The sequence below is a fragment of the Ailuropoda melanoleuca genome, chromosome 6, assembly GCF_002007445.2.
Source record: "Ailuropoda melanoleuca isolate Jingjing chromosome 6, ASM200744v2, whole genome shotgun sequence".
Lineage (NCBI taxonomy): Eukaryota > Metazoa > Chordata > Mammalia > Carnivora > Ursidae > Ailuropoda > Ailuropoda melanoleuca.
Window position 1 is genome coordinate 95,003,456 of NC_048223.1, and position 13,397 is coordinate 95,016,852.

At 36.5% G+C, this 13,397-nt stretch overlaps 1 protein-coding gene across 3 annotated transcripts in view; it reads left to right on the forward strand.

The window, feature by feature from the left end:
- BTAF1 (B-TFIID TATA-box binding protein associated factor 1) overlaps nt 1-13,397 on the forward strand; it is a 117,979-nt gene that overhangs the window by 66,125 nt on the left and 38,457 nt on the right. For all 3 annotated transcript variants that reach the window (XM_034662944.1, XM_034662945.1, XM_034662946.1), the window contains 5 exons: nt 303-407; nt 1,639-1,788; nt 2,082-2,224; nt 2,476-2,650; nt 4,151-4,354. In XM_034662944.1, the coding sequence (XP_034518835.1) occupies nt 303-407; nt 1,639-1,788; nt 2,082-2,224; nt 2,476-2,650; nt 4,151-4,354 (777 nt within the window). The remainder of the gene's footprint in view (nt 1-302; nt 408-1,638; nt 1,789-2,081; nt 2,225-2,475; nt 2,651-4,150; nt 4,355-13,397) is intronic.

Below are 13,397 nucleotides of genomic sequence, written 5' to 3' on the forward strand. Positions count from 1 at the left end.
ATTTGGCCTTCAGCTGTTTTCCCAGCTTTATCTTGTATTTTCTACTAAGCAGACTTTATGCAATACTACTAGAGAATCTGCATTTTAATAATACTAGTTCTTATGATATTTAATTTCTTTAAACCATTGGAATAACAAATATGATACTGTTGCTCCAAAATCTTATAAAAATTTATCACCCAGTCAAACCTTTTTGATAAAGCCATACCATCTTTTCATGGTATTATTTGACTTGTAGCTCTTCAAATAAGCTAACACGTAAGAATTTTGTATTATAGATTTGATGCTGTTTTTGTTTTCAGAACTCTTCATCTTGGCTTATACCTATCCTGCCTGATATGCTGCGACACATTTTTCAGTTTTGTGTTTTAGAAAGCAGCCAGGAAATTCTGGATCTCATTCACAAGGTACACATTGAATATATCTGTACTCTTTTCCTTGGTAACATTGTAGATTTTTAAAATTTTTCATAATTGCTGTACATAATTGTTGGTCAAAGATTTTAAGAAATTGGAAGTCAAGACATTTGAAAAGTGTAGAGATCTATGAGAAAAGGAAATAGGCTTCTTATGGAGTATAATAGTTAAGTCTACTAGGCAAGTGTTTAAAGCACTTTCTGATAGCCTCAATACAGAAAATAAAATGAAGAAAAGGCTGTTTTTCTCTATCACTTATTTTGCTGTTTATCCCTATGGTTATTGATTCTGCAAAGTATCTTTCGGGATTCATTGGTAATAGATAAAGTCTGATTGTTGCGGTTTAGATTTAGACTTTCTACCTTTAGCAAGATTGGTCATATGTGTTAGAATCTTTAAAGAAGAGCCATTTGATATATTTAATAATGTTTATGAAGGGAAATGGTACTGTTGTAATTCAGTCTTGAATTATTGCCTCTGAGGCAGCTGAAGTGGTATTATTTCTATTTGTTTTTAGTTACGTTTAATGTTAGGCATCAAGAATGGTACCTTATTGAGTAAGATCATGAATCAAGACTTAAATTGTTCTTAGTTTATACTAGGATATTACTACCTCTAACTTTAGCAGAAGATATTTGTCAGGAGCTATTATATCTTGAAGTGTGTGTGCATGTGTGTTTTTTTTTTTTAAGGTTTTATTTATTAATTAGAGCACGAGTGGGGCAGGAGGGGCAGAAGGAGAGGGAGAAGCAGATTCCCCGCTGAGCAGGGAGCCTGATGTGGGGCTCAATCCCAGGACCCCGAGATCATGACCTGAGCCGAAGGCAGACACTTAGCCAGCTGAGCCACCTGGGCGCCCCTGAAGTGTGTGTGTTGAATATAGGGCTGCATTAGTATCAAGCCTATGATATATGCAAAAGATTTCAATAACTGAAATTTTGACAACTTTTATTGTTATGAATATCTCACATTTTAAGTGATTTTCACAGAATATTGAAATTCTTTCTGTTCCTCTCTTTAAAACTTTGTGTATTTTTTAGTGTACAACCCTATCAAGCAATATTTAAAAATAAGCCTTTATATTGACTTTTAAAATTCATCTGTGCTATTTCCTACTTTTTTTTTTTTCCCCAATTCAGTATCTCTAAAAATGAGTATTAGGTTTTATTAGCCCTCACTGGGAAAATTGGTTCAGTTTTCATGTTTCTCTTTCACTGTGTAGGTTTGGATGGAACTGTTGAGCAAAGCTTCAGTTCAATATGTGGTAGCAGCTGCTTGTCCATGGATGGGTGCTTGGCTTTGCTTAATGATGCAGCCTTCTCATTTACCTATTGATTTAAATATGTTGTTAGAAGTAAAAGCTAGAGCCAAGGTAAGTGTAGAGGGACATAATGTATTTGTATGTTCAGCTCTAATTATTAATACAGTAACCATGCAAGAAATTTGTATTGCTTTAATTGTGATTTAATTAATTTACTGTATGGAGAAATTATTACTTTATGAGGACCTTTACAAATGCATAATAATTTTTATCCATTTAAATTTTGTGAGAAGAATGTATTTTACTGGGAGAACAAATCGGAGTATTTTTGTGTATAGAGGAGACTTGCCTATTAAATTTTAATGATTAATTTTTACTTGTTTTTTTCTCCTCTTTCCCTCTAGGAAAAAACAGGTGGTAAGGTACGCCAAGGCCAAAGCCAAACGAAAGAAGTCCTTCAGGAATACATTGCAGGTGCAGACACCATCATGGAAGACCCCTCCACTAGGGATTTTGTGGTTATGCGGGCCAGAATCATGGCAGCCAAGTGAGTATACAAAAATTCAGAAGCTTTTTAACCAAAATATTCTTCTAATGTCTTTGTCAGTACTTCCTCCAGCATACTAGTTACAGAGTAAGAAAAGGTGTAAGAAAAATATTTTTCACTTTCTTGAAGTTTTAAATAAGATTTCTGTCTTCTTATGAAGTTAAAATAGGAGTTATGTCTGTTGGGAAAAGTTGTAGCTTCAAGAAGGGAAACTTTAATTTCTGTAGTAACTTCTTTTTTCTCCTTTGTAGATTGTTAGGAGCGCTTTGTTGCTGTATTTGTGATCCAGGTGTAAATGTGGTAACCCAGGAAATTAAACCAGCTGAATCCCTTGGCCAGTTACTACTCTTCCATTTGAACTCCAAATCTGCTTTACAGAGAATTAGCGTTGCTTTGGTAATCTGTGAATGGGCTGCTTTGCAAAAGGTAAGATTTTGCCCAGAAAGTAATGAAGACAAAATAAGTAAACCAATTTCCATTAGCTGTTAGGATTATTTTCATTATATTTTACAAACAGAAAAAAAATTTCCCTGTTTAAAAACCCAACAGTTACAGAAAAGTATTCAAAATTATATAAGGTGAAACATTGTTTCTCTTCCATTTGCTTTTAACCTTATACTTTTTCTTATGACCCTTAGTCTGGTACCTGAGACTACGAGCTATGACCGTACTTAATGTTTGCTCTTGATACTACAGTCTGTTAAGAAATGCCCCTCCTAAAAACACATGTGTATGTATGGAAGCAGTCCAGACACTGTTGGTCATTCGTTCCTTTATATCTGAGATGTTCCTGAAAACTACAAAAGATAAGAGGCTTTGAGTAATAGAAATCCATTTGTATGAGTAGTAGCAAGGGCAGAATTTTGGGTCACAGGAAGAATAAAACCTCCACATTTAAATGAAAATCTTCATGTTTTCAAATAAGCCATTCCTTGCAGCCCCTTTAACCTTTAACTTCTAATAAGATGTGTGATTTTGTGTAAGACTGACTGCTGTAAATCAAAGAAACTTCCTGCTGGCTTTGTTTATTCCATTAACTGGAATTCTGGAAATTTAACTGTCTGCACTTGCTGTGAGAGTTTCTTGTTACTGCCTCTTAGCAGTTTGTCAAAGCTATAAGCTATGTCTAAAAGTAATTGAGCCATGCTCTGTTGCAACTGAGACCCCAGCTTTGCCTCTGGAAAGAAGCAAGGCTCATCTGTTTTTAGGCAGGACTCGGTGTGCTGGAGAGGCAGTGATGCTGTGTTTTTGTGCCTCTCAGACTCAGCAGCAAGTGTTGACAGTTCGGTTTCTGGACCCTCACAGAGCTTCTCTGGACTTACTCTGTGAAGCCCAGGCTGATCACCCAGATCCCACAGAACCCCTCATGGCTCACCACTGAGGCCATTCCCCCTCTGGTTGGGGCAGGCAACAACCAGAGAGAGTGGGAAGGGTTAGTTAAATTTGGGGGCAGGTAAGTAGCTTTTAAATTATATATCCATTTTTACAGTATGGCATGTGAAGCTATGGGTTCAACTGTTAAGAAGTCTAATAAAATAATGAGTTTTCAAATAACATTTTTAGTGCATGCTAAGTGTTCTTTTCTGACTGATTTCTTTTTACAGTTATATATTTTTAAGTCTGTGCTATATGTATGTAAACTTGGTATAAATTCTGAGTGAAGTAAGAGTAATTAGGTGCAAAATTTAATCGAATTGTAATAGTTCCATGTGCATGTTCTGAAGTCATTTATATTAAAATTTTAGAGTAGTTTGGGTGTGATACCTTTTCTCTGTGCAACTAACGATGTTGTTCTGGGAGGTAACAGAACATAGATTCAAAATGAATAGGAATTTAGAACTTTATAGTTTGCAAGTGAAGATGTATGTATCTCTAGAATTATGTTTATATATTTGCCCTGAGTATTTTTTGTCTGTTATATTTTAGGAGTGTAAAGCTGTTACCCTAGCTGTGCAGCCACGTTTACTTGATATCCTTTCAGAACATTTGTATTATGATGAAATTGCCGTTCCATTCACGCGAATGCAGAATGAGTGTAAACAGCTTATTTCATCATTAGCTGATGCACATATTGAACTTGGTAATAGAGTAAACAACAGTGTTTTTACAATAGATCAAGCTAATGACCTGGTGAGTAAAGAAGTGACTTTCTTTTTTTTTTTTTAAGGGTTTTTTTTTTTTTAAAGATTTTATTTATTTATTAGACAGAGAGAGAGTGTGTGTGTACAAGCAAGGGGAGCAGCAGGCAGAGGGAGAAGCAGGCTCCCCCTGGAGCAGGGAGCCTGACTCGGGGCTCGATCCCAGGACTCTGGGATCATGACCTGAGCTGAAGGCAGACGCTTAACTGGCTGAGCCACCCAGGAGCCCCAAGAAGTGACTTTCTTAATTTTAGACTGAGCATGAAATAAAGATTAAAAATTTGTCATGTGATGTTTACCACAAAAACACTAATTTGTTGAATCTGTCCATGGCCTGATAGGCTGCCACTCATACCCTATAGAAAAGTCATTGTATTGACTTTTTTTGAACTTAGAGGATGGGGAAGGAATTTTCTTTAAATCTCAGATTCTAACAAACCAGTGTACCTTTATCAGAGAAAGCTGTTCCATTTTTTGGTCCTTTCTCAGTTTTGCTTAAAACAGGCAGAGTAGAGGGGCACCTAAGTGACTCAGTTGGTTAAGGGTCCGACTCTTGGTTTCGGCTCATGTCATGATCTCAGGGTCCTGAGGTCACCCCTGTATGAGGCTCTGCACTCAGCGTGTGATCTGCTTGAGATTCTTTCCCTCTCCCTCTGTCCCACCCTCTGCCTGTGCAAGGGCTCTCTCTCTCAAATAAATAAAAACCTTAAAAAAAAAAATTAAAACTGTCAGAGTATAGAAAAAACTGCTTCTATATAAGTTCCTGAGTGTTTCTCATCCCCTCTCAACTTACAATGAAAATATTCAAACATAAAGAAAAGGTAAGAAGAGAATTATACAGTGAGCATTCATATACTCACCACCTAGATTGCATAGTTAACATTTTACTAAATTTCCTTTATCACATATATATGCAGCTATCTACTTATCCAGCCATCAGTCCGTCTTATTTTTTTGATGCATTTCTAAGTAAGTTGCAGATATCAGTACACTTCAGGATGTATATATCTTTAACTAAAATTCAGTATTTGTTTTTTGCTCTTTTGTGAGGTAAAATTTATTAACTATGAAGTACACAAATCTTAAACTATTTGATGAATTTTAACAGATGTGTATACCTGTGAAACTCAAACCCATCAAGTTATAGATACACCATCACCACTTTGCAGTCAATCCCTGCCTATCCCTGCCCACAAGTAACCATTGTTCTGATTTTTCCTCCACCATAGATTACTTTTGCCAATTCTAGAATTTCATATAATTGGAATCATACACTATGTGCTGTTTGGTATAAGGTTTTTTTTCAGCATGATGTTTTTAAAATGCATCCACATTGTTATGTGTATCAATGACTCATTGTTTTTTATTGATTAGCTTTATTCCATTGTATAAATACACCACAGATAAGCTCTTCTGTTGATGAACATTTGGGCTGTTCCAAGTTTTTGGCTGTTATGAACAGAGTTGCTATAAACATGCTTATACAAGTCTTTTTGTAGACCTATGTTTTTATTTCTCTTGGATAAATATGTATGAGTAGAATTGCTGGGTCATAGGGTAGGTGTTTATTTAATTTTATAAAAAACTGCAGACCTTTTCCCAAAGTGGCTCTACCATTTTGCCTTCTAACTGACAATATGTGTGAGTTCTAGTTATTCGGCATCATCACCAGCATTTGGTGTGGTTTTACTTTGTGTTTCCTTGATGACTAATATGTTCAAACACTTTTATGTCTTACTGACCATTTGTAGATCTTCCTTTCTGAAATGTCTGTTCAAATTTTTTGTAATTTTTAATTAAGTTGTCTTTTTATTATTGTGCTATAGGAATTGTTTCTTTTCTTTCTTTTTTTTTTTTTTTAAAGATTTATTTATTAGAGAGAGAGAACGTGAGCCAGGAAGGGCAGAGGGAGAGGGAGAGAGAATCTTAACAGACTCCATGCTGAGCATGGAGCCTGACACTGGGCTTGATCTCACAACCCTGAGATTATGACCTGAGCCGAAACCAAGAGTTGGACGCTTAACCAACTGAGCCACCCAAGCGCTCCTAGGAATTTTTTTTTTAATGTATCCTAGAATACCAGTCCTTTGTAAGATAGATGCTTTCTGAATATTTTCTCCCTGTATGTGGCTTGCCTTTTCATTTTCTTAATTGTCTTTAGATGAGCAGATATTTTTAATTTTGATGAAGTCTAATTTATCAGTTGTTTTCTTTTATGGTTATTGTGTTCTTTGACCTAAAGTACCTTTTCTCCAAGTTGTGAAGGTATTCACCTACATTTTTCTTCTAAAGCTTTGCGGTTTTAGCTTTTGTATTTAGAGTTGTCATCCATATTGAACTAATGTTTATAGTGCAAAGTACAAATTGAATTGTTTTTCATAAAGATAACCATTTTTTCTAGCATCATTTATTGAAAAGATTTTCCATTCCCCATTAGGTTGCTTTGGCACCTTTGTCAAACATTTGTTGAAGTTTAAGTGTAGATCTGTATCTGTACTCTAGTCAGTCTATTTGTCTCTGATGCCATCACCAATATCTTGATGACTGTAGCTTTGTACTTAGTAGGTTCTTGAACTTAGGTGTGAATGAGTTCTTCCTTTTTTGAGTTACAGGATCAGAAACTCAGTCACTTCATTTGTGTTGGTTTCTGTGAAAGAGCAGTCTTCATTTCTTACCCCTTTTCTAATTAGAAAATTAAATAGTTGAAATTTTTTGTTCTTACCTATGAGAAAAAGTTAAAATTGCTTTTTTTTTGAGTTGTTGATAAAGTTGTTTTCTGATTGTTGCTGTTCTATAATTTATCCATTTCCCCTCTTCTTCTTCTTCTTCTTTTTTTTTTTTTTGCCTTGCAATGAAATCTCAAATTTCAGTCTGTCTTCCCTACATACTGAGGGAATTTTATTTTTTTATTTTATTTTTCTTACGATGAAAACTTTTAAGGTTTACTGTCTTAGCAACTTCCAAATATGCAGTGTAATATTATTGAGTATGGTCATCATGCTGTACATTACATTTCCGTAACTTATTTATTTTATAACTAGAAGTTTGTACCTCTTAATCTCCTTCATGCATTTTGCCCTCCTCCTCCAAACCTCCCTCCCTTCTGGGCAGCTACCAGTCTACGTTCTGTACCTATTACCTTTGTTTGTTCATGTGTTTTTTAGATTACACATGTAAGTGAAATCATAAGGTATTTGTCTTTCTCTGATGTATTTCACTTAGCAGAATGCCCTTAAGGAAGGCCTATGCATGTTGTCACAGATGGAAAATTTCATTCTCTTTTATGGCTAAGTAGTATTCCATTGTGGATATATACTGCATCTTCTTTATCCATTCATCCATCCATGAACACTTAGATTGTTTCTGTATCTTGCTATTGTGAATGATGCCGTAGTGAACAGAAGGGTGCATATATCTTTTCAAGTTAGTGTTTTCATTTGCTTCAAATAGCCGGAAGCGGCACTGCTGGATAATATGGTAGTACTATTTTTAATTTTTTGAGGAACCTCCATACTGTTTTCCATAGTAGCTGCACCAATTTACATTCCCACTAACGGTGCACAAGGGTTCCCTTTTTCCACATCCTTGCCAACACTTGTTATTTCTTGTCTTCTTGATAAGCCATTCCGGTAGGTGTGAAATGTTATCTCATCGTGGTTTTATTTGCATTTCCCTGGTGATGCGTGTGATATTGAGCATCTTTTCATGTACCTATTGGCCATCTGTATGTCTTCTCTGGAAAAATATTTATTCAGGTCATCTGCCCCCCCCCTTTTAAGATTATTTGTCAGAGAGAGAGAGAGAGCAGAAGGATGGGGAGCGGCAGGCAGAGAGAGAAGCAGGCTCCCTACTCAGTGAGTAGGGAGCCCAGTGTGGAACTTGATCCCAGGACCCTGGGTTCATGACCTGAGCCAAAGGCAGATGCTTAACTGACTCAGCCACCCAGGCGTCCCCATCGGCCCATTTTTAAATCAGATTGTTTTTGTTTTGTTATTGAGTTACATGAGTTCTTTATATATTTTACATATTAATTCCTTATCAAATTTATGATTTGCAAATATCTTCTCCCATTCAGTAGGTTGCCTTTTCATTTTGTTGGTGGTTTTCTTCCTGTGCAGAAGCTTTTTAGTTTTTTTTAAATTTATTTTTTAAAGATTTTATTTATTAGAGAGAGAGAGAGAGAGAGAGAAAGAGGGAGCAGAGGGAGGGGGAGAAGCAGACTTCCTGATACGCAGGGAGCCTGACATGGGGCTCAATCCCAGGACTCTGGGATCATGACTCAAGCCGAAGGCAGACAATTAACTGACTGAGCCACCCTGGCACGCCTCCCCCCGCCCCTTTTAAAGATTTTATTTATTTATTTGAGACAGAGAGAGAAAGCGTGCACAGGTGCATGAGTGGGGGGAGAGGGAGAAGCAGACTCCCTGCTGAGGCTGCGGAGGCTCCATCCCAGGACCCCAGGATCATGACCTGGGCCAAAGGCAGACATTTAACTGACTGAACCACCCAGGCACCTCTGCTTTTTCGTTTTGATATAGTCCCGCTTGGTTTTTGGTGGTTTTTATGTGTGGCTTTTTGTTTGTTTTTTTGCTTTTGTATGGAAACGTTTTCTTTTTAAAACTATCAGGGGCACCTGGGTTTCTCAGTCGGTTAAGTGTCCAACTCTTGATTTCAGCTAAGGTCATGATCTCAGGGTTGTGGGACCCAGCCCCACTTTGGGCTCTGTGCTCAGCACGGAGTCTGCTTCTCCCTCTCCTTCTGCCCCTCCCCCTATTCGTGCGCCGGAGCTCTCTGTCTTTAAAATAAATAAATGAAATCTTTAAATAAAAGTAAAGCTATCAAATGACCCCTTCTTCAAGCTTTTCTTATTCAAACCTCTTACTCTTACTCTTCAGTGAAACTGTTCTGTTTCATCAACTTAATTAGTCCAGTGGTCTTGACCAAGCACATCAGAATATCAGGAAGAAAGTATTGAGGGAAGGGCTATTTAATTTAAAGTTTTTATTTTATGCCCGCATACAAGTATAAATACTGTGAGATTCCATTTATATGATGTTCTACAAAGGCAAAATTAACCTATAGGGTTAGAAATTGGAAAACTGGTTAGTTCTTAAGCAGGTAGGGGGAGGCGTTGACTAAAAAGGGGCATAAGTTTCTGGAGAATGAAAATGTTCTGTATTTTGATGGGACTGGTAGTTACATGGGTGTATCAACAAATTTTACACTTTTGTTCTCCTTAAATTATGTGCAAATCATTCTTTGTAAATTATATCTGACCTAAAAGTACTGGCAAATAAAAATACTAGTCTTGGCTCACTTAAAAAAAGTTTTTATTTTAATTGCAGTTAACATATGGTGTTACATTAGTTTCAGATTTACAATATAGTGATTCAACAATTCTGTACATCACCCGGTGTTCATCACGACAAGTGCACTCCTTAGTCCCCATCACCTATTTCACCCACCTCCCTACCCGGGAAGGGCAATTTTATATTATATTATATTATATTATATTATATTATATTATATTATATTATATTATATTTCTTTCTTTCTTTCTTTTCTTTTCTTTTCTTTTCTTTTCTTTTCTTTTTCTTTCTTTTCTTCCCTTCCTTCCTTCCTTCCTTCACCCACCTCCCTACCCGGGAAGGGCAATTTTATATTATATTATATTATTTTATATTATATTATATTATCTTCCTTCCTTCCTTCCTTCCTTCCTTCCTTCCTTCCTTCCTTCCTTCCTTCCCCAGGAAAAGCAATTTTAAAAGATTAGTCTTAGTCTTGGCTAAGAGCCACTACTTTATTAATCTTTCCATTGACTCCCTATTTTTCTCTTACCTGCCAATAAAAGCATTTCCCTAAGATCTTTCTTTGTCACCATTCTCACAATTTAGTTCTTATCCTTGTGCTATGCTATCTTCTCTTGATCTCTTTAAGTTCTTCTATTAGGGATTTTTAGTTGGATAGCTCACTGTCACTTTAGCTTATTAACACAACCAAAACTGGAATTTCTTTAGCAATAAATTGCCTTTTTCAGTTTGCCTTTTACAGTTGTAAATCTTGCTACCATTTCCTTTCAGAAAGCCTCATATGTTTATCTTTTTTCTGTTTTCATTGCCACAACCTGGTCAAGGGACTTAGTACTTTATGACTAGGTCCTGACTCATCTCTAAAGCTCCAGGCAGTCTCTGGTCCATTTCATCTCACATGTTGTGCCAGACTTGTAAAGTCCTTTAGTTCCACTCTAAAGGCATCCCTCCCCTGCCCAAAAACATTATTTTTATTTTCCTTGATTATAGCTTTTTCTTTCTTTCTTTTCACACCTTCTCTAAATTCCTCATCTCTTTTTCTTTTCATTATTTCTCAAACTTCCTCCCCTTCAGCATAGTTGGCTTTTTTCTTGCAGAAGTGTACCACGCTCACTCACTTCCTGTGCCTCATTCTCACTTCTGAGTCTGAGCTATTTCTTTTGTCAGGAATTCCCTGCCCTCAACCCTCTGTGTTTATCCCAGGTTCATCTTTTAACATTCCTCCATCTGTACCCTATACTCATGCTCATGCCATGATCATCTGTTCTCAGTTCCCTGGACAGTGACTTGTTTTCCACTCACCACCTCACTCTATTTGCCAAGATGTCTCACAACTCCAGACTTAACCCATTCTTTAAGAACCCATCACAAGGGGCACCCGGGTGGCTCAGTTGGCTGAGCATCCAACTCTTGGTTTCGGCTCAGGTCGTGCGTGATATTACAGTTGTGAGATGGAGCCCCACGCCCAGTTCTGAGCTCGGCATAGAGTTTGCTTGATCTACTTTCCCTCTCCCTCTGCCCCCTTTCCCTGCTTGCGCGTACACACTCTCTCCCTCTCTCTCTCAAATAAAATCTTTAAGAAAAATAAAAATAAAAATCACAAGTGTTAACCTAGTCTGGCAAACCTCCGCTAATCTTATCCTCTGAGAAGAATTAAGCAACCCATTGTGTCCCACAGTAACTTGCACTTAGCTAGATTATCTGTTACACTGTCTTGTTTACTTATGTATCTTTCTCCCATATTAGTTTCTACATTTTTTGAGTGTATGAAGCCATTGGGTCTTACTCATCTTTTAGTATTCATCAACAGATACTTGTTGAGTGAGTGAATGAATTAATGAATTTGGGGTGATTGGAAAACTTTTCCTTAGCTTAGAATCATTGAAAATTCACAGAAGCATAGTATATTTAGGACAATGTTCTCAGACTTTTAGCAGTGAAATCCCGTTTCTGATCAATCTTATGCAGAACTCAAAATGAAATGGAAAGTATAAGCTGGTATGTGAATGTGTTTCTTTGTGGTGAGTAAATGGACAAGGTCAAGCAGATATAACTCAATTTAAAGAGTTTCATATTTTATAATGATAAAAGGAGATCTTAATGTGTGCCTGTTTTGTTTTTTCATAATAGGAGGCCAGTATTATCAGTCTTGTCCATAATAGAATTATTTGTAAGGCTGAAAAATTAGGTTTTCCATTAAAAAAAAAAAAAGTTCTTCAGTGTTACAGTCTTCTCTAATATTCATCAGAGTGCATCTATTTATACAGCCTCTATATGATTACAGTTACCTGTCAAACAAGAAGACTATTTTTGTTACATAAGCCGTCACACAATCTTTAGATGGTAATTAAAAAAACATGCTCACACAAATAAAAACTTATACATAAATCTTCATAGAATCATTATTCAATATAATAGCTAAAGGGTGGAAGTGTTCTTCAACTAACGAACGGATGAATACAGTGTGGTATATAGCCATATAGTGGGGGATATTATTTGGCAAGAAAAGGAAAAGAAGTACCACATTCAGGATGCCTGGGTGGCTCAGTTGGATAAGCATCTGCCTTCACCTCCGGTCATGATTCCAGGGTCCTGGGATCGAGTCCCACATCAGGCTCCTTGCTCAGCAGGAAGCCTGCTTCCCCCTGTGCCTGCCGCTCCCCCTGCTTGTCCTCTTTCTCTCCCGCTCTCTGACAAATAAGTAAATAACATCTTAAGAAAAAACTATAAAAAAAAAAGAAATAACCATATTCATTACTACAGCACTGATGAACCTTGAAAGCATTATGCTAGATGAAAGAAACCAGTCACAAGAGATTACATGTATTAGTACATTCTTATGAAATGTCCAGAATAGGCAAATCTATAAAGATAGAAAATATGTAAGTGGTTGCATACGGCTGGAAAGAAATGAGGAATGATTGCTAATTGGTATGAATTTTATATTATGGATGATGGAAATGTTCTAAAATTGTGATGGTTGTATAACTCTGTGAATAGAATAAAAATCATTGAATTATATACTTTAAATGGATGTATTATATGTGAATTATATCTCAAAATTGTTAAAGATGTATTGAGCAGTCATTTAATGTGGCTTGTAAAATAGTCTGATGTCACAGGGTTACAGCTTTAGGCAGCTCTTGGTAAGTAAAATATTCATGACTATTGCACTAGTTTCTTTCCCTTTTTTATGCCCCCCCCCACTTCCGGGCATTTTTATGAGAAGGGAGGTGAAAGAAAGAATGAAAATAATCCAGTTAGCAACACTTAGCCACTTAGCAATGGCTGTCCGAAAAGTTTTTAAATTGAGAATATTTTCCCTGAAAGGAAGTTTGTGAGATTTGGTATTCCTTAATTAAGTTAGTTTATATTTGCTGATAGGTTTCTCATTTCACCAAACTATTGTGTCGGCATTCCGTGTAATTTTCTCTTAAAGTTACTGGATATGTTTAAAGGATAGATAATTTTGTTCATCTCAGTAGACTCTGTGTGTGTGTGCATGTAGTTGACACACCAGTGTTAATTAGTTTCGGGTATGTGACATAACAGGCAATGTAGTCAGTGGTATTGTGATGGTGCTGCATGAAGACTGTCTTAAAGAATACAGTGCTAATGTTAAGTCAGATTAAAGTTCAAAGTTGGGAGATTTTAGACGTTTATTTCGTGTACTGAATACTAAAATAATACTAGATGTTGTGAAACTTATAATTGAAACAAAGC